At 38.5% G+C, this 19,928-nt stretch overlaps 1 protein-coding gene across 4 annotated transcripts in view; it reads left to right on the top strand.

The window, feature by feature from the left end:
- Window positions 1-18,223, top strand: part of NPAS3 (neuronal PAS domain protein 3) — a 631,291-nt gene extending 613,068 nt beyond the window's left edge. For all 4 annotated transcript variants that reach the window (XM_064512370.1, XM_064512369.1, XM_064512372.1 and 1 more), the window contains 3 exons: window positions 7,855-8,002; window positions 11,119-11,234; window positions 13,944-18,223. In XM_064512370.1, coding sequence (XP_064368440.1) covers window positions 7,855-8,002; window positions 11,119-11,234; window positions 13,944-15,253 — 1,574 coding nt within the window. In that variant the 3' untranslated portion in view covers window positions 15,254-18,223. The remainder of the gene's footprint in view (window positions 1-7,854; window positions 8,003-11,118; window positions 11,235-13,943) is intronic.
- The last annotated feature ends 1,705 nt before the right edge of the window (window positions 18,224-19,928 follow it).

Below are 19,928 nucleotides of genomic sequence, written 5' to 3'. Positions count from 1 at the left end.
TGATAAAGCAAGTTAACATTACTGCCTATCTGTTTCTGTATTTTGATCAGCCTTTGTGGAACTTCTGCCTTCTTTGCTATTGCATGTGGCATGGCTGTATACAGCCCACTGGTACCTTTGGCGTGGGAAGGGTTATGTTCTAAAGTCATGAATAGGTTGTCATATGATGGACCTTAACATTAGTGAAGAGATGGGTTTGAGCTCCTTGAGCAAGCAGGGCCAAATTTCTCCCCTGATGTTGCATTTCGGTAGCTGAGGGCAAAATTTGGGTCTGGAATTTCATTTTCCCCTTCAGTCTGAACATAGAGAGTTCGTTAATGCTAATGGAAGTTCTGTCTGAAGCTGGTGTTCAAAGTGGGCTTGGGCATCTAAAGGACCATTTTAATATTAGCAGAAGGAAATCACTTCCTGGCAGGACTGAAGTTTTAAAAGTCATGGGGAGACTGACAAATTAGGAGGGAGAAGAAAAAGGAAAGACAGAAGGAAACCTAGACAATCTTAGTGTTCATTATTCAATCCGGTTTATTTTTAAATAAACATAGTTAGTTTTTTTCTGTCTTTTAGAAAGTGTATGTTTGTACACACATTTTGCTTTACCACACTTAGCTGGTTTATTAAACGTTTCTATTTGGCTCAGATTTCAGCACAAAGTGTTTTAGGTACTACCCAGCAAATTTACTCCTGAATGGTAATTCATTCACAGTACAGCAATACAGGAAAAGGATCTAAGACATATAAGTAGGTACAGAGACAAAAAGAACACATTTTGTTTGCAGTCAAATGCTTCCTATGACACACTCTCAACTAAACGAAGAACTTAAAAGGAGAGAATGTAAAAAAACAATAGACTGGATCCCAGGTAGTAAATTATTGTCTTTGGGCAGTATAACTTTCACTGTCTTTAGAAACAACAGAACAGTATTCTGATATGCATGCTGTTAGCCTCTGTGGGACAGTGTATCTACTGATACATTGAATTAGATATTATAATTCTACCATTACATTTGATCAATACCCGCATGTTGTTTCAAAATAAATGTCCTCCCTAGTGTTATTGTTCTTGTTAATAGTTAATGTTAAGCATATGTTTTCATGATTATAAAATTGCCATTTTGATTGATGGATCACTGGAAAATGGTGTCTCGTAAGTGTTATGAAAGAAGGGAGGGGGAGAAAGAAAAGTGTGTGTTGTTCACAAAGGAAATAATAGTTTGTACATACTGCTAGGAAATGCTTTTTTTCTTTTTAGTTTTGCTGAGTTTTAATACTTTTGTACTGCTGCTGTGAACTGATAAACTGATGACATCTGGTTGGTTTTAAGCAACAGATCTTCCTGGTCCTTATCTGAGATAATCTGGAAACAAATGAAGGCAGAATCTCTAATGGCAGCTAGCAATTTTCAGAGGGCTGGAGAACCACTGTCCTGCGATTAGGACAGGCTACAAAATCTGCAGGTTGCTTTTCCAAACTAACTTACGGAATTTTCACTATTTGGAATTACTTTTCTTCCCTGGCTGGACACACCACATGCAAGACTCTTCTCATTGCATTTGACAAGCGACGGCCTTGAGCTACAAAGCTTGGATCCTCATGTGAATCCACATTTTTCAACAGTTGGGCCCAGACTACTTTTAATATTTGCTCCTCTGCAAAGGCAAAGAGTGGCGGGAGAAATACTGTTTAGTTTTTAAAGATTATTAATCTTCCCAGTTTTTCTAAAAGGTTGATTGAAACATTGCATAGAGGATGGGTTTTACTTTCATTTCCTGCCTGCAAAGTTGCTGAACCTCACTTTTGCCTAATTTGTTTGGTATTTATATGCATAACAGTCCTACGCTGGAAGATTAAACAATATTCCATACTGTAGATGTAAGCAACAAATCAGTTGCCACACGTTAGCATTTTTAGAGTGAATGCGTATGCTTAGAAGGGTTGTTCCAGAAGAATGAAGGTAGGTGGGAGTTTAGGTACAGGTGAGATAGTTTTCTTTCACAAATACAAACTGCTAACTCCTGTTTGCCTGTGGAAAAGATGAATTTATCTTTAGACCCCTCCCATTACTACTGTCTAATGTTCCTACCACAACAGCAGGCAAAGTCTCAGTCAGTATCGTTGACATAATATGCTGCACTCTACACAAACCTAAAGAAAGATGTTTTCTGTCCAGCATTGAAGGTTTGTTCATGCCATATGGTGAGAGCAAAATGCAGTTTTCTGAAGCCACACAGAACTGTTTTTTTCCTAACCAGTTATCATATTTTGATTTTCTTCAGAGAAGAGAACTCTGTTGAGAGGTGGTAAGTCATGTAGGGCTGGTAAGAAACTGTCTGCAATGAGGGAAGGTGGAGCAACATGACACATGGGGACTTCTGTGAAGAGGGGGTGGAATTCTTGCCCAAGCAAGCTGCTGTGGCAGCCACGCTTTCAGCCTGGCACGGATGGGACGCATTTGCACACAGTCCCTGCTTACCTCGTCCTCACCCCACCCTACCCCACACTCGCTATTCTGTAGTAAATTTAAGTGTTTGGGGAAAATTATAGAGATGATACACAGTTGCTCACAGACTGTCTACAGGTCTTCTGTCATCTAGCTCATAATTCTGCTTAAGTATCAGACATCATTTAACATTGCTAAATATTGCTCAGTACTTTTTTTTTCATTGCTAAAATCCAGTTTGTGGATGCCTACTATTTAAAATATCTAACTCACTAATTGCAAAATCTGTAGAAAAGTCCTTACAACATCAAAGGCTCACTTGATCCTCTGAGCTGTTATAAATGAAAAACTGTCTCTGTTACAAGCAAATAAGGCACTTAATGCACTCTTCCTGGCTGTGATGCTATTTTTCCTGTGGGTTTTGAAAATGACCTTCCTGTAAGCATCAAGGACTATAACTTTTCAGATAAAGAAACTTGTTCTTGTTTTAAGTCTATGCTAGTTTTAAGTCTAGGTTCATTCCCCTACAGCCCACAGTTTTCAAAAGCAGAAGAAAAAGTAAACCAGAATTAAAAAAAAAAAAAAAAAAGCACCTCTGTTTCCAGAATGAAGTTACCCTGTCAGCTTGCCTTGGGCCTTAGGTGGAGAAGTGGAGATTAAAGAGTCAGTATTCCTTTTCATGTTTTGTCTGCCAGTTTTGTGAATGTAGAAAGAGTACTTGTGGCTGCAGCTAAGTATCCAACTGTGGTATTAAGTACGGTATTTTCATCCTCGTGTAGTAAATTAAAAATATTTTTGTAAGTTTATAGCAAGAGGAATTCAGTATCAATACCATACAGTCATTGATAAAGATATCTCAAGGAGAAGGGTGAATAGCACAGCAGATGTAACCTCAATATTTCCACCAATTAAAAGAACCTCTTTGTGAAGCTGTGTGAATATGTAAGATGATCTCATCATTTCCTATTTACTCTATACTTACCTGAATACGCAATATAGTGTAGCTTTTAAATGCATATGCACATGAGTAAAATGTCCTTTTGTAAGAGACTTCTCTAAAAGACTGCTTTTGATATACAGTTTCTTCATCTCCTCTTCAAACTGAATTAAACTACTTCCTTCTTTTAAAAAACAACTCACTATTTAGAAGCCTTGGCTTTGATTTCTCAGAGCAGCCTTACAGGAAGAAACCATGTTCTTTTTCTTTTTGTAACCATATTTCTGAAGACAAACTTGTACTGATTTATTTTGATTTTCTAACAGAATTAGGTTCCTGCAAAGAACACTGACTGTTTCTTCTTCTCCCCCCTCCTTCACTCCACTGCTACAAGTATATTGCTGTGCGCAAAGCTTCCAAGGAAGACTGAAATCCCTCTTTTGGGAACTGTGTAAATAGCAATATATTCATACTTGGAGAAATAAGTGAGATTTTTTTTTTTAGTTCTTAAAAATGCTCATACTGTGCATTTCTTGCATGCTAACCTCTGACATGAAACTGAATAACTAGGTAATATTTCAGCAAATTTTAGTCAAATTCAGCATCCACCATTTTAGGGAATATATCTTTCAGGTAACGTAAAGGTCACTAGTTTTAAAATATTAACCCTCCGTAATTTCCTTTGATTAAAGGGCTTATTTTTATAAATATATATATAATTATATTTGTTATCTTATTCCTAGTGTTTAGGGGGGGGGGTTCATTTTCCTCTTCTCAGTTATAGTCACTGTAAAGGTTGTTCCTGACAGCTATTAAGCTGAAAGCCAGTGTTAGAAAGATATCACTGTATTTCCACACAATTTGGCTTAGTAACAAGATCTGTTTTCTCCTCTTTCTTGTAAACATGTAACTCCCCTCAATGCTATGGAGACTTATGCATTTGTTGGCAGGAGAGACTAAGCCTTTAAGAGAAGTCACCCTCCCTGCTATTCCTACAAATAAACCAATGCACCCAATCCTGCATAATCGCATGTAACTGCAGTCACATAAGCTATCCCACTGATATGGTCACAAGTCCCACTTTCCCACATACTACATTGTCTGCAAGATTGGGTACTCTGTGTATATTTTTACACTAAGAAATGGAAATGTAAAGCTCTTTGCATTTCTCAGATTACAAAAATATGGAGCTAAATCCTGGTTCTCTGAAAGGGATGCGCCTAAAGAAAGAGAGTCTGACTAAGTTTGGGATGCGGTCCAAATAGTGTTACTTTTTCATAAGTTTGTGCTAAGCTTAAATGAATGGGCTGTTGCTAGTAATAAAACATAATTTCACTAGCAGAGCTTAGGTTGGACTTATTTTTTGTGTTCATTCATTCTCAAAATCTGTAACATTCTTAATGGACTCCCTGTACTTGCAAAATGGAGACCCTCAAAATGAAACTGGGCTTTACTCAGTAACACTGGATTATTAATAAAACAGATAGATATGACTTCCAGAAGCATCCTCCTATTTGTTCATTTTCTCAATATCCTCATCTAGTTTCTAAGTCTCAGCTTGGCAATTTCAACAGTTAAAAGATAACATAAATTAGAAAACATTTTGATTTTTTGCATTCTTTCTTTCATCTTTTCTTTTCATTTCATTCATTTTCATTCCTTTCATTCACATTGAGCAATTTCTGTCCAAGCTATAGTACGATCTTTCAGAACTGGGTTGTGGGTTCTCTACAGAGAGAATTTTTATATTGAACTGTGAGACTTCCTTCAAAGTATGATACCCAAATCTCTCATATGAAACATTTTTTAGATGGTTGCAGTGAGGAAAATCCTGTGTATATGCTAATATAGCTGAGCTGGCCAAATAGAGGGTGGCTTTTGCAGGCAGATGAACTTCATGGAAAGCTCATTTTCAAGATGGTGTTTCAAAAATTCTTTGCATGCATAGTAATTTGGGATCCTTAAGTCTGATGGTAGACGTTTTGCATGTGACTTTGATGCACTGAATTCTCTTTCCTGAAAAAGTGAACACCTCTTCCTTCAAAAACAATTTGTGAGGTTTTAATTTTCCCCCTTTTTCTATAGTTCTGAAACGAATGCTCTGTTTTGCTCATGACAAGACTTTTTCAGTGGTGCAACAACCAATGAAGAAGATAGTGCAGGAGGAAATGGCTTGTCTATAATGAAAGAGACTGAAATCACAGGATAGCGCAGATATCACAGAACTCCAGTGTGTTCTTCAGCTAGTCAGTAACTCACTTGGTCCCTTGACTTTCAAATGTGCATGAAGGTAGTTGTAAAGATTCACCTTTTATAGTTGTATAGCATGGTAAACTCCTCAGATAAAAGCTGTTATAAAGAATAGGACAGCATAATTAATAGATGCAAGTACAGATAGATTTTACTGGTTTCTGCATGCAAGTGTCTGTTCAGCTCTCCAGAAAGGAGACAGTATCAGTCCAGACTTCCAGGCATATCAATTTTACTGTCAGCTGTAAACAAGAGTATTTTGAATGTTCTATTTTGCTGAACTGGAAAAGTCAACTATAATCAAAACTTACAGTAGTACTTTTCTTCCCTTATTCTTCCTAACTAGTAAAGTTGGACTCATTTATGTGAGATTGCTTTCTGAAGTTGCATACATCAGTGGTTTGACAGAAGTGCTGGATAGTCAGTTGTTAGTATTTTATCTGTATTCTGCTTGATAATGAGGTTTTGAAGCCAATGAATCACCATAGCAGAATATTTAGAGCTTGGAATATAGAAACAAAAATTTGAGGAAACTTACGGATCTCTGTTAGAAACAAACCTAGTTAACCAGAGGTGGTTGTAAAAAACAGGACCTGGATCACAAACCTTTGTTTATATTGCAGCTGAACCTAATGTACACATTACATTCACTTGTCAGACATGTACTTTTTTATGCAGTACCTGAAAAAGTGTGTGGGGCAGGGGAGAGGGGGATCCCTCCAGGGAAGCAAAGCATCTGTGTTTGTATGGCTGCCTTTGTAAATATCTTTTTCTGTAGATATCTCTTGTACATGGATTTAGATAGAGATACATTCATAGGTATAATTAGGGGAATAGACGTTTGGTTAACTTGAAAGCTCCAAAGTGTCGTTTGTCACCTTTATGGTAGGAACTTTAATTGCCTTAAATACTTCTTCTTTTCCAAAGTGACTTTTTTTCTTTTCCCTCTACAAAAAAAAATCAAAATGTACTTCATGAAACTATTGTATATGAAGCACTTATTAGCCGTAATTAAATGGACAATATGAATTTACTACGTCTTTAGGACTCTGGCTTGTTCTGGTTTAGAGCAAGATGATTAATGCAAATACATATTACTTGAGATAACCATTTAGCAGCTAATTTAGCCAAATTTATTACAGCAGTTAGAGGTTTTTCATTTTAGCAGACAGAGACAAGGACATGACAAAAGCAGAGGGTGTATACGAATGCACACTGCCCTCTAGTGCACAAAGCTTTCTGGGATTAGTGAGACAGGCAGCCAGAATAAGCACTCAAGTAATAATAAGTACCCAGACTTTGTACTGTTTAGGCATTGTTTAAAATTATGCCACTTCCTTCCACCAAAGGTTTGCATTTCATCCCCTTTTCCTGACACTGATGTATCAGATACAAATCAAATCCATTTCCACTGGGCAACATTTTGGTTAGAGTATGAGTTTAAACATCTGTATTTTTAAGCCTTCTTCCTGTGAGCATTTAATAACACTGTTTCACATTACTGCTTGCGTTTACTTTTTTCTCTGTTGGCTAGGGTGTTTAAAACATCGGAGAGAGCTGTCACTCTTAGGCTCTAACCAAGTCATTCTGTGCCTCCCTTAGGCCTCTTTCTCAGTCTGTTGGTGGATTTACTTTGCTCTGGTAGTAAGTAAATTCTCCCAAGACTTTCCCCCTGCTGACCAGTGGAGATTTGGTTCATCTGAGAACTGTAAATTCTGTTTGACAAGATCAAAAGGAACAGATGTGTAAGTTCAGTAGTTGATATCGCCTGCAATAAGGAGAAATGATCAAAGCAGCAGGGGTAGAGCATCTTCCCAAACCTTTCAAATATCCAGGATCTCGAAGAGGTCTACCTAGGAGCTATGAATAAATCACATATAAATTTGCCTTTTTTCCCTTTTTTTATGGTTTGACGTTGCAAGCATTGAATATGTCCACAAAGCAGTAAGTATTCTGTGAACCAAAGAGATCTGTAGGTTCTTTTTTGCTTTTCTTCTTTCACTGGAGTTTCCAAAAACAGATTAAAATATTACTTTAAAAGCTTGTAAAACATACAGCTACTTCTATTGGAGGTCAGATCCTGTTTGTCATCTCATTGGCATACCACATTAAGCCTAAAAGAGGCTCAGTAGCTTCTGCTGATACAGGTGTCATGTTATACAATGAAGATCATTTTAGTGGGATACTAACATGCTATATTTCTTGTTTCTCTTTTGTTTCTTTTGCCCAGTGCTGAATAAGGGTCAGTGTGTAACAAAGTATTACCGCTGGATGCAGAAGAATGGAGGGTATATCTGGATACAGTCTAGTGCAACCATAGCCGTCAATGCCAAGAACGCAAGTGAGAAGAATATCATCTGGGTCAATTACCTTCTTAGGTATGTCTTCCAATCACATCCATCACTTGAACCGCTGTCTTAGTTGCTTGACTCAGTTGCTGTGAGTTTTAGGGAAAAAACAGTTGCCTGCTGGAGAAAGTTAATGAGAAGAACTTTCTCACACGATCCTCTTCAGAAACAGGGTCTTTTGGTTGATGGTTGAATATGTTAAGACATCTGTTATGTCTCAGGATACTGTAATCTTCTTGAATAATTACGCTGTCTTGGTCTTCAAATAAACCCTCTATCATGTTATTACCTACCTCCACTGCACTGAGATCTCCCCAGCGTGACAAGAGATCTGGCCCAGCTTGCAGTGTCTGTGTTACAAAAATCTCATATGGAGTGTTGGGCACTGGTTTATTTGATTACTGGAAATGTGTGGAAGCAAATTTCCTAGAATGCTATGAAAAAGTGTCTCTGCAAGATCACCAGTCCAGTCCAGAGAATGTGATTTTCTCAGAAGAAAATATTTGAAAGAATGTGTTGCTCTGGTAAGCATCAGACAGTTTTCCCCTTGAAAAGTGCAAAATAGGATTTAAAAATAAAAGTAGCAAATTTTTAAACAGTAATTGTGGTAACATCTTGAAGGAAATGCTATTCCTTGAGAAATTCTGTTTTACCAAAGCCCAAGTGTTTTTAAAGGATAGGTTTCTGAACTCAAGGCAAGACCAACAGTCTGAGAAACAATGAAGTATAAACCTGATCATTCTAATCTGAAAACACCTATCAACACATTCTGTTTTGTGAAAGTATTCAATAAGATTGGGGGATTTTCTGTTTCATGCCAGAGCACGAACAAACAAACAACTAGAATTTGAAACCTTGAGACTGTCATGAAATGCAATTGCCATTTTCTGGCCTGTTCTTCTTTTAAGTTGCTTGTCATGGTTTGTTACATTCCCTTTGATGCAATGACAGTTCAAAGTGATGTCTAGGGGCTAGACTGTGACCAGGTCCAACAAGCCCTGAAGAGACTGTGCCTGCCTAAAGTTTCATGCTGTAATACTTCTGATTCCCCTTCTGGGTCAGAGTAGAAAGCAGCCCCTAGTAGGAGAGCATTTAGGGGTACTGTGGGTAACCTTCCACAGTAATGGTGTGTTGATTGGTGCCTGGATGTTTCTATTGTGGTATGCCTGAGCATGGGCTTTTTGCAGTCTATTTTTATTCTGCTACATTTTTTTCTCAGCGTCCACAGCGTGATGTGTTAGCTGAGCCAGCAAGAGTGAGGCAGAATGCAACACTCGAAGAATTCATCATAAGGGTGTCAGTTCTGGGCTGGAAGTGCATCTTCACTGTCCTAATCTTAATCAGGGCTTCATACTGCCCAGAAATTTGTGCATTTTCTGGATGGGAAAGTGTTCCATAAAAATTAGAAGCTGGTGCCTCTCTCCGCTTTGCTGCTTTCCAGAGAACTGTGAACCTAGTCCATAAAAGTTCCACAAAAAAAAAGCAGTATGGTCTCACTCTCTAACAACTCCTCCCGGAACTTGATTTTTCTGATACATTCCCTTCACTGATCCATTAGAGAAAGATTAGCTTCTCCACTGAGTTCGTATTTTTAATTTAGATTTCTCCTAATACTAGAATCCATGAAAAATCTAAATGTCCAAATAGTATTTTAATGACAGAACAAGGCATAATAAGGTCTAGTCTTAGCAGGAGTACTGGTCTGTATACATTTTCATGCATTAGAAAGTATGATTCAGCTGTCTGTAAAAGGATAGACTAATTATAGTGACAGGGAGGATTAATGCTGTTCTTGTTCTTGCAACTTGTTATTCACCGTGTAAAAGCCCTCAAGCATCTTTTGCTTGGAGGGAACAAATTTTGGTACTGCCCTGGGATGCAACAGAATAAAGTCACTTTGTCAGGACAAAACAATAAAGATGATAATCGTAAGAATGGCATTTCAGTGTGAACTGTGTGAACTCTGAATTTTCACAGTATATCGTAATAGGCTGAATATGGGCACAAAGTCATTGTGATACTGTGTCAGTCTCCCCCAATGATGCCTCGTATTGTTCTGTGCAGGACTGCAGATTTTCTGCTCTATCACCAGGCTCGAATTTGAGCTGCATGGAAATGCTCACCTATTCAAAAATGATTGAAGACTTTGTTTATTTTTTATATTCCTATGCCACTTATGTCTAGCTATGTCTGTCCCTCTGTTCCACAGATTTGAGAAAGGAACACATTTTCAAATAGTACAAACCAAGAAAAAGCATAGGCTTTTTTTTTTCAGTCTCTCTGGTAGTGTGGCTTTTCTACATTGCAGTCATGTTCATTGCTAACAAGTCACAGGTGAGCACCACATGAGCAGATGAAGATATGATTATAATGGGTGTGTTGACAGTTCTTTATCCCTAACATATGCATCTTAACATGCACATGTGCATCTGTCATATAGTTAGAATAGCTGCTTTTCATTTCTTGATGATGGGCATGCATGTGTGCATTGTTTAAAAATATATATATCCTTTTTTTATTTATTCCTTGACTGAACTCTTCAGCAGTATTTGAGCAGTGGTCATTTTCCTGAGCACTAACTGAGCACATTCTTACTAACTTTATGTATGGTCTGCTTGATTAAAGTCTGGAATACAGGACATCATTGAGAAAAACAGGTATTGAAAGGGCTCTGACAGGATTGATAGAGAACATTGTTACAGAGATAACTCTTAATAGCCAGTGCTGGTGGGAGAGAAACAGATTGGAAAGGTTAAAACGTACTCCCTGTCCTTCCAGGCACAGTAATGGGATTGAATTCTAGATATTCTATTGTTGGATGATTGCACAGTGTAGCTTTACTGTTAGATATCACACAAGTCATGGTGTCCCACTTTGGTAAGAATGCTTTGATTGCGCTAAAATTTCACTGGAATCAAACAAGTTTTAGTACCTGGTCAGTGTAAATATTTGACAGTAGCATTAAAATAAACCTTCATAAAATCCCCATGGTGAAGGCCTTATCAGAAAAAAATGTATATTTTTGTATTTGCTCTGCTATTCTTGCCATTTATGTTCTTTGTTCCTGAACTCTGATACGAAAAGAGGGAGAAACCATCAACCTCCAAATCATCCGATTGCATTTATATTTGCTGTCTCTTCTTTAGTAACCCAGAATACAAGGACACTCCGATGGATATTGCACAACTTCCTCATCTCCCAGAGAAAACCTCAGAATCCTCAGAGACCTCTGACTCTGAATCGGACTCAAAGGACAACTCAGGTAACAAACATAGTGTACCTTCTTACTGCTTTACCCAAAAAAGAAATCCATATCAGCAGAGCTACATGGTTACCTTTCCAGTTGTTTATATTTATCATGGATTGTTCTGTTAAAACAAAAATATCCTTTAAAATTAAATTGAAAAAAGCTGTCAAAAACTTAATGACCTCAGTATTTCCATGCCTAAATTGGATTGAGCTAAATACTTGATTCCCTAGCTAAGCATCATGAGCAGGTATTGTGCCTTGCCCAAAGGACTTGGGATTGTAACTGTTGAGTATGATTCTAGTGCTTATCTTTCAAGGGTAGTCCTGTGTTCTGAACATAAATCTGTTCTGTCAATCTTTATCACCCCTTTTCCTGTATAAATAGATTTCTGACATTGGCTCACTAGGGGGCAGTAAAGATTGCAAAATTTGAGGTTTTTTCTTGGGCTAAAAGAATTACATTTTATTAGAGCATAATGGGTTCAAGCACTTGTTTGCAAGCTCTTTAAGTCTGGGAGTTCCACTGTTTTTTAAAAGCTGTATGTTCTTGTCTAACTCAATGTGTAAGTTATTCCTACAGATGGCCTAGCACACAGATGGTTCACACATTCCCAGTTAGTTTTAAAAGTGACTACCTAGGCACAGGTACAGATCAGATGGCTTTGAAAGGAGCATGATTTCCAGTGGCCCAAGAAATGAGGAAGTTTTTCTGCCATAGCATGCAATATGTCTCAGATTCTTCTCTCATGTCTATAATGGCAATCAAGAAAAAAAAATCTGGAAAAAATGGATCACAGTGACAGAGATCAAGCAAAAGCAAGAAGAGGATCAGGCCTTAAATGTTATATTATATGTTATGGCTGTTCTCTTTCATCTTTTGCATCTATTTGTTCTCCTTTGGCAGCTTGGTTTGACAGTTTAATCAACATTAGGCACACATACAGTCTTGATGCCTACATGATTAGGAATCTCTTCACCCATTCTGAATGCTTCCTTTATAGTGTATTGTTTCTAAATAGCCAAATAAGACAGATGTGGAGAAAAGTTTGCATTTACCATGTACACTGTAGGTTTCTCCAGGTGAGAAGTGCATATACATTCATGACTACTAAGGCTGATGATAACAGAGCACGAGAGCATCTTCAAAGGTGCACAAATGCGTCCATCTCAGGAGATGTTTGGGAGTCTTGGAAGACAGCAGGGGCAGGGTGTTGTTTCTTACAAAAGAATTAAATAGAAGTACCAAAGGACCTGAAATCAGAACAGTGTCTTGAATGAAACCAACAAGTTCAGTTCAAGCTCTGGTAAAATCCTAGGGAAAATTTAAGCAGTTTTAGACTAACTCATCCCAAGTCCTCTCTTGATCAGCTAGGAACCATAGCCTTAAAAGAGAGTATCTTCAAAGAAAAGAAAAAATTCGTAAGAGAAATTCTGCCCTAAGTGAAACGAAATGCTAGCTGAGATGTAGGGTTTTGTGGCTGTTGTTTTTCTATTATGGATTTTATTTTTCAAAATGAAAAGTCTCTGTCTTGCTGGTGACTAAAGCAAAAGTCCCCCTAAGTGACTTACATGAAATAAATGTAACGTGTATTGCCCTGAAGCCTCAAGCAGCTTCCCCATCAAGCCCAGCTGTTCAAGCACTTCTGGCAAACTGTTTGGTATTGACATGCCCTTACCCTCTCTCCCCAAAACAAGCGTACCGAAAAGGGTAGCATTTGGCTGTGATGAGTGAAAAAACATCTTTTATTTCCTAACAAAAGCATTCTGGCTGTTCTGTAAAAGACAGGTTCTCCTGAAGCCATTCATGATTCTTTCAAATGTGTGATAACGGGGAGTATTCTGAAAGCTGCTTTGGTTGCCTGAGTCCAGTGGACTAGAGTGTTTATTATCTCATCCATTTTAAAATTAGGTATAAATCTAAAATGCAACTAAAAACTCTGGCAAGAAGAGTGATAGCTTCTCAGTGTTATATCTGGGCTATTTTCAATGGCCCTCAGATGATTTGGATAAATCAAGAATTTAATTCAGTGTTTGAATTTTTTTCTCCTTTTCTTTCACCTCCAAGGGAATATCAAGAGACAGTGTAGTGACGTAACAAAATTGTTTTGACTGCTTTATTCATTCAGATTTATACACGTATGACCCACGTCTCCTCTCACACTGGAGGAAATCGTCAGTAATTCCACTGAAGTCAGAGACACTATGCCACTTGGAAAGTGGCGAAGGTGGGAGGAAAAGGCTGTGTCAGGACTAGAATCTTCATTAGTTAATAATGTTACATCTTCATGGCTGCCCACTTTAGGGGAACCCAGATGTGAAAGAACAGTTACCAGAATGCCTGGTCGTAATGGGATTGTTCACTGGCTCCTCCTTGAATGACACAGCTAGAAGGCAGTTGTGCGCACAGTTGTCCAAATGATTCTTGCTAAGAGAGCAGATGGAAGGGCCCCCCTCAATCAACGTGCCACAGCTCATTTGAAGAAAATTCAAGCCATACAACATAAGCTTTTAGTGCATTGACAATCCTGGGTCAGGGAGATTCATGATGACCAAAACTCTGCAAACACACAATGTTGCAAAAAAATGTGGCTCTCCAGAAGAAAACACCTTCTGCCAGAAATGTTACAGCGATCAAATGTCATTGGTAGGTAGAAATCTGAACGTGAGTTGTAATATTATGTTCCTGTTGCTAATCATTTCTTTCACTTTCCTTTTGCTCCAGAGGACAACGAGAACTCAAAGTCAGATGAGAAAGGAAACCAGTCAGAAAACAGTGAAGACCCTGAGTCCGACAGGAAGAAGTCAGGGAATCAATCGGATAATGAGATGAACTGTAATGATGATGGGAACAGCTCCAGCAACCAGGACAGCAGGGACAGTGATGACAGCTTTGAAAACTCTGACTTCGAGAATCAAAAGGCCCCTGAGGACAGTTTTGGCACTCTTGGTTCTATGCAGATCAAGGTGGAGCGTTATGTAGAGAGTGAGTCAGACCTGCGGTTACAGAACTGTGAATCACTGACCTCAGACAGTGCCAAGGACTCAGACAGTGCAGGGGAAGTAAATGCCCAGTCTTCCAGCAAACATCAAAAGAGGAAGAAGAGGAGAAAAAAGCAAAAAGGAGGCAGCATGACCCGGAGAAGGCTGTCAAGCACCTCAAGCCCAAACGGACTTGACTCAGCTTTGGTGGACCAGCCCCAGCTGCTCTCGTCGCCAAACAGTGCCTCAGTGCTCAAAATTAAAACAGAAATCTCAGAACCTATCAATTTTGATAATGATAGCAGTATTTGGAATTACCCACCCAACAGGGAAATCTCAAGGAATGAATCACCCTACAGTATGACCAAGCCCCCCAGCTCTGAGCACTTCCCTTCCCCCCAAGCCAGCAGTAGTTTACACGTCTCCATTCCAGACTCCGTTCTCACCCCGCCAGGGACTGAAAATACTGCCAGCCGTAAAACTCAGTTCAGCACCTCATCCAGCTCGGCGTTGGCTCCTGTATCCTCTGACCCTTTGTCACCCCCACTTTCCGCATCTCCACGGGACAAACATCCAGCAGGTCCAAGCACTTCCAACTCTTTGTTGTACACTGGGGATCTGGAAGCCCTCCAGAGGTTACAAGCAGGCAATGTGGTGCTTCCTTTGGTTCACAGGGTAACAGGAACCCTTGCTGCGACCAGCACTGCTGCTCAGAGGGTCTACACCACTGGCACTATTCGGTATGCTCCAGCTGAAGTTACTTTAGCCATGCAGGGCAACCTCCTCCCCAACACCCATGCTGTTAACTTTGTTGATGTTAACAGCCCCAGCTTTGGGCTGGATCCTAAAACACCGATGGAAATGCTCTACCACCATGTTCACCGACTCAATATGTCGGGACCATTTGGAAGTGCTGTGAGCGGGGCCAGTCTGACCCAAATGCCTGCAGGGAATGTGTTCACAACTGCCGAAGGACTTTTTTCCACTCTTCCATTTCCTGTGTACAGCAATGGCATTCATACTACACAGACTCTGGAACGGAAAGAGGATTGAATTATGACCACATACTGTGTTCAGTGTTATACTCTGAGGCATAGACTATGTTTTAATTTAGACCTTTAATTCTAGCACTTTGAATTTGAGCAGGTCAGCTTATTCTCTCAATATGATGGTCCCCATTTCATTCCCTTTCTCTTTAACTTGACTTATTCTTTAATGTAAAGATATTTTTTTATTTTTGCCTTCAGAGAGTCGAAGTACCAATTGCCTGCCATTTTGTCTTCTTCTAAGGTGTGTGTTTTTTCCTTTGCATCTTTATTAAGATGCCTTTAATATGTGTATGCCTCTGCCATAGAATACTCAGTGTTGTGGTAAAGAGATTTTAAAGTGACAACCATTGGTTTTACTTCAAAATGATCTTGATATGATCAAGATTAAAAGAGACAAGCATAAACAATGTGCCCTGTTTGACTAAGTCAAATGAAAAGGGGTTTTTGTTCCTAATTCCTTTAAAAATAGGGGATAGTATTTTAGAATTTTATGCAGAGTTTAATTCTCTTTTTATGGTTAAGATTTTCTTACTTGCACATAAAATAATTTGGGTTCTTAAAAAGTTAATTTCTGGCCTGTGACTAGAATGTTAAAAAGTTGGACTAAATGTTAATTACTGAAACTTTAACTTAATTTCTAAAACCATGGTGCTATCATTTATTAATCTGTAATGTCTTCATACAATATGCAGCTTGTGGGCTGGGTTTTTTGAAAAGAATGTGTTCCGTACTGGTTTATAGTCGGGTGCTGCAGTCTCCTTGGTTAGTTAAGACAAAAGCCCTCATTAACATTTGCTGCAGGACTTAAAATTTTTTACCTCCAAACTAACAAGCATAGCCTCACATCAAATTTAAATGGGTCAGGAAGCCTTTTTCAAAAAGTGCTTAAAAAACAAAAAACTCAATTTAATTGACGCGAGGAGCAATTTCTTAGGTGCATATTGTTTTGCTTTATTTTTTTCTCAGTGTAACTGAGGCTAATTTTACAATGTCAAATAACACTTCGGAGTAAAACAGAAGAAATATTTAACATGTTTTGTTTTTCATTTAATATTATAGAGGGAAGGTTGTAAATTTCTTTTTGTTCTTTGATTTGGGTATTTTTTGTTCTTTTTCCTTATTTCTAGTGTTGAAACCAATATGTTTTAAAACTAAAGAATGGGTTAATAAGCTTGAAATAGATAACTACAACTGAAAACTGCACATTAAGTAAAAGAAAAGAAATCTCCTATTTTGTCTTTGTTGCCAGAAATCACAGTGTAGTGTCAAACACTCCAAATGACTGTCAAATATAAATTCTTCTTCCACTCCATCTTTGGCAGCTGTTTGTTAAGGCATCTAATAACAGATGTGAGAACTGTAATGTGTACAATGTGTAAGTGTCCTTGGCTGTCAGTCCCATTGCAGTTTCAATGTGTGTTACTATATGCAGTATATACTAAGCTAATGTAGTTGTTTTGTCCTTTGTCTTCTCTGTGCTTTATCTCTAGTCCGGAGTGGTAAAGTCCCATTCCTGCAGTCCTAGTGAACCAGTGATTCTTGGGGGTTAGTGGTTTTTGTGTGGTGGCCTTCCTCTGTAATGTCACCTTATGCTGCTTCCACTGTCTGTATACCTTTTAATTTCTGCTGTTGCTTTGCTGTTGTGTATTCTCAAACCTTTCTCTCTCTTTTTCTCTCTCTCCCTCTCCACACTTCTCCCCTCTCTCGTTCTCTCACTCGCTCTTTCTCTCTTCTTCACTCTCAGAGATAAAAGACTCTTAACTAGCTCAAGGTTAATGGAGCCATTTCTCCCACAGAGGAATTCTGGGTGTGACTTACTCTTCCAGTGTGCCACACAATGCACTACGGAGTAATGCTCAAATATATTAAACAAATTGATGCCATATAGCCTCAGTTGTTAACATTCCCAGAGTCCCTTGTGCTCTAACTGTAAGCAGAGGGTGCATTTCTTTGGTTTTCTCCCAGGTAGGCTGATGGAGTAAATACATAGAGCAGTTACCAGTGAGACAGAAAATTCTTTCAAAGGTCAACCAACGTTGTTAAAAAAGGAAACTGAGCTTAGAATTGTCATATATATTTGCTTATGTGTGCAATGCTAATATATTAACTCAGCTGTCCTTTGAATTTTTGATCACTCACTGTGTTGAGTCAATTCCTGCAGTAGCTTTGAATTTGAGAAGTAGGTCCGAGCCACAGTGGAATAGTGGAATAATAGCAAAAAGGAATTGGATGCCACAAATTTTATTAATGAGCTTTTAAAGGTTACATTTGAAGGATTTAAGTAGGTCTAAAAAAGACAAGAAAGCTGTTTGTGAAATTCAAAGTTTAATTTTGGAAGCTCTACTCTAGCTATTGAACAATCAAAGGAGTGCACCTATCAGCTACAAAGAACAGCTAGACAGCTGTTGTTGTTTTTTTTTTTTTTTATAAATGTTTCTGTGTTGTGTCAAAATGATTTCTGGTGATTTAAACTAACAGATAATCACAGCTGCTGTCTAAATCCATAGTGTTTAAAATTACAAAATGAAAAAAAAACTTCATTACCTGTGAAGACTGTGTCTGTGTTTTTAACTATTTCTTGTACAAATATATGAAATCTTTTATGAGGAGACTGGTGCCAAGTAGCTGAATAATGGGGAAAGGGATTCTGTTCGTATAAATCTTAGCAGTGTTACCAACTCTACAATATAAAAAAAAGAATTAAAATGTTAAAAAGTGACAGCTATGGTACATTTATTTTGTGTTAAGCTAACCGAATCTAACTTCTTGAGTGCCTGGCTTATTTGAAACATTTTTTTCATTGATCATTGATAATGCTGCAAATCAGAAATGTACATACTTCATTTACAACAGGGTTCTTTTTATACTTTTGTAGATTCTCATACATGTCATACATGGTTGTCTTTATGTAACTTAATTTTTTTCATCCCGCAGGTGCCATTTTCATAATAAACTTCTCTTGGATTTGTTACTATCTGGCATCATTTCTTTTACATATAACCATCCTGACTAATGAATGCTGGTAGTATTTGTTTGAGCAGGTATTTTTTAATTGTTTTGTTTAAAAACAAACAAAAAACAAAGAAAAAATAACCAAAACCCAAAGAGGATACAGCTAGATTTTATTAATGCTTGTGAACCGAAGAAAAGAAGCTGTCAAGATGTAGGTTAAGAATGCTAATCCAAATACTACACCAAACTTGCCACCATCCTAAATTCTCAGCTACCCCAACTCATTGTCATATTGAGCATTTTTATGCACATTATCAAAGCTAAACAATGGACCTGCAACATTAACCACTATAGAAGGTGTGCATTTTTTCTTGATTAATGCACACTGGAAGAGGTCAGCTTTTGTACATTAATCATTTAAAGTGCACTTTATATTTTCATTTTTGTACTCTGCAATGTTATAGTGAAACTCTTCAGTCACATTATATCCTATCTAGGCTGCTGATTCTTCTAAATATGTATTTTCTTTCCCCAGATTAGCAACATGTAAGTTGTTGGCGTCATATGTACTCATTGACCAGACTTTCTGCCTTACAAACTGAGGAGCGAAACATTTACCAATGTAGAAAAGACAAGGCACAAAGCCTTGGCCTCATGACTAAATGAAAAACAGGGTCAAATATAGTTTTGATTGCACAGAAATCCACGCACGGTGGTTGACCCTGAAAAGCGAGCAGTCATCAACGAGTACCACTGCTGAAGTTGTGAGAAGGCCCAGGACTGGGGGTCTATTCTCTGCTATAGATGGGCAGGGAGAAGCTCTGCTGTGGCAGCTGCCTTGCTGCAGTCCCCGCTGCTGTGCGCTGCGTGACGGGGACCGTCGTACCCGCAGTGGTGAGGCTGGGCCGGGGCAAGGTGGGAGGAGAGGTAGGCCCAGTTCTCCCATCCTGACCTGCTGCTCACACAGTCTCTGCGTTAGACTCTTCCATGTATTGACTTTATACTGCCTCCCTCGGCTGTGCCAAAGAAAAGCTTTCCCGAGTCCATGATTTATTTTGTTATTGCTATGTGATTTCTGCTTTGAATAAGAACACAAATTTGGGGAGTACAAAATAAAGACGGTGCTGCCCATAGCCACAATCTATAAGCATCTTTGGGTACCCAAGTGTTTTCTGCTCTGTATGTCCACTTACAAAAGTTAAATATTGGACCAGTTATTCTGAATCAGATTTTGATTGCCTTCTTAATACTTAGGACAGCTGCCTAATCAGTTGCAGTGTTTTCAGGACATCTATTTACAGAATAAGATTCACTCAACTGAAGTAAGAGCATGTGAATCTGGCTCAATAGGTTGGCATAAAAAAAAAAAAAAAAAAAAAAAAAAAAAAAAAAAGCATGCATAGCTATAATTCAGTGAGCCAGCCCAGTAGTTTAATAGCCTGAAATCTGTGTCTTTTGAGTTTCCGCGCAGCTCAGGACTCCCACTTCCCAGGCTCCGAGCCCTGAGTTTGGTGTGTCTCCAGTCTGCAGGGGGTGGAAAGGAGCAGAGGTTAGCAGCGCTCTTTCAGCTCTGCTCGCCTGTTCCAGTTGGCAATGTGTCTTGTTTATGAGGTAGCTAAGGGTACAGATGCCAACAGAGAGAAAAAATGGAATTTAAATGGAGTTTGAAAGAACGACCAGAATACAGCCTAATGGAAGAATTGCATGCCTGTTCCAAATAAGTGTTA

The sequence above is a fragment of the Dromaius novaehollandiae genome, chromosome 5 (assembly GCF_036370855.1).
Source record: "Dromaius novaehollandiae isolate bDroNov1 chromosome 5, bDroNov1.hap1, whole genome shotgun sequence".
Lineage (NCBI taxonomy): Eukaryota > Metazoa > Chordata > Aves > Casuariiformes > Dromaiidae > Dromaius > Dromaius novaehollandiae.
This window is presented reverse-complemented; position numbering and strand designations above follow the sequence as displayed.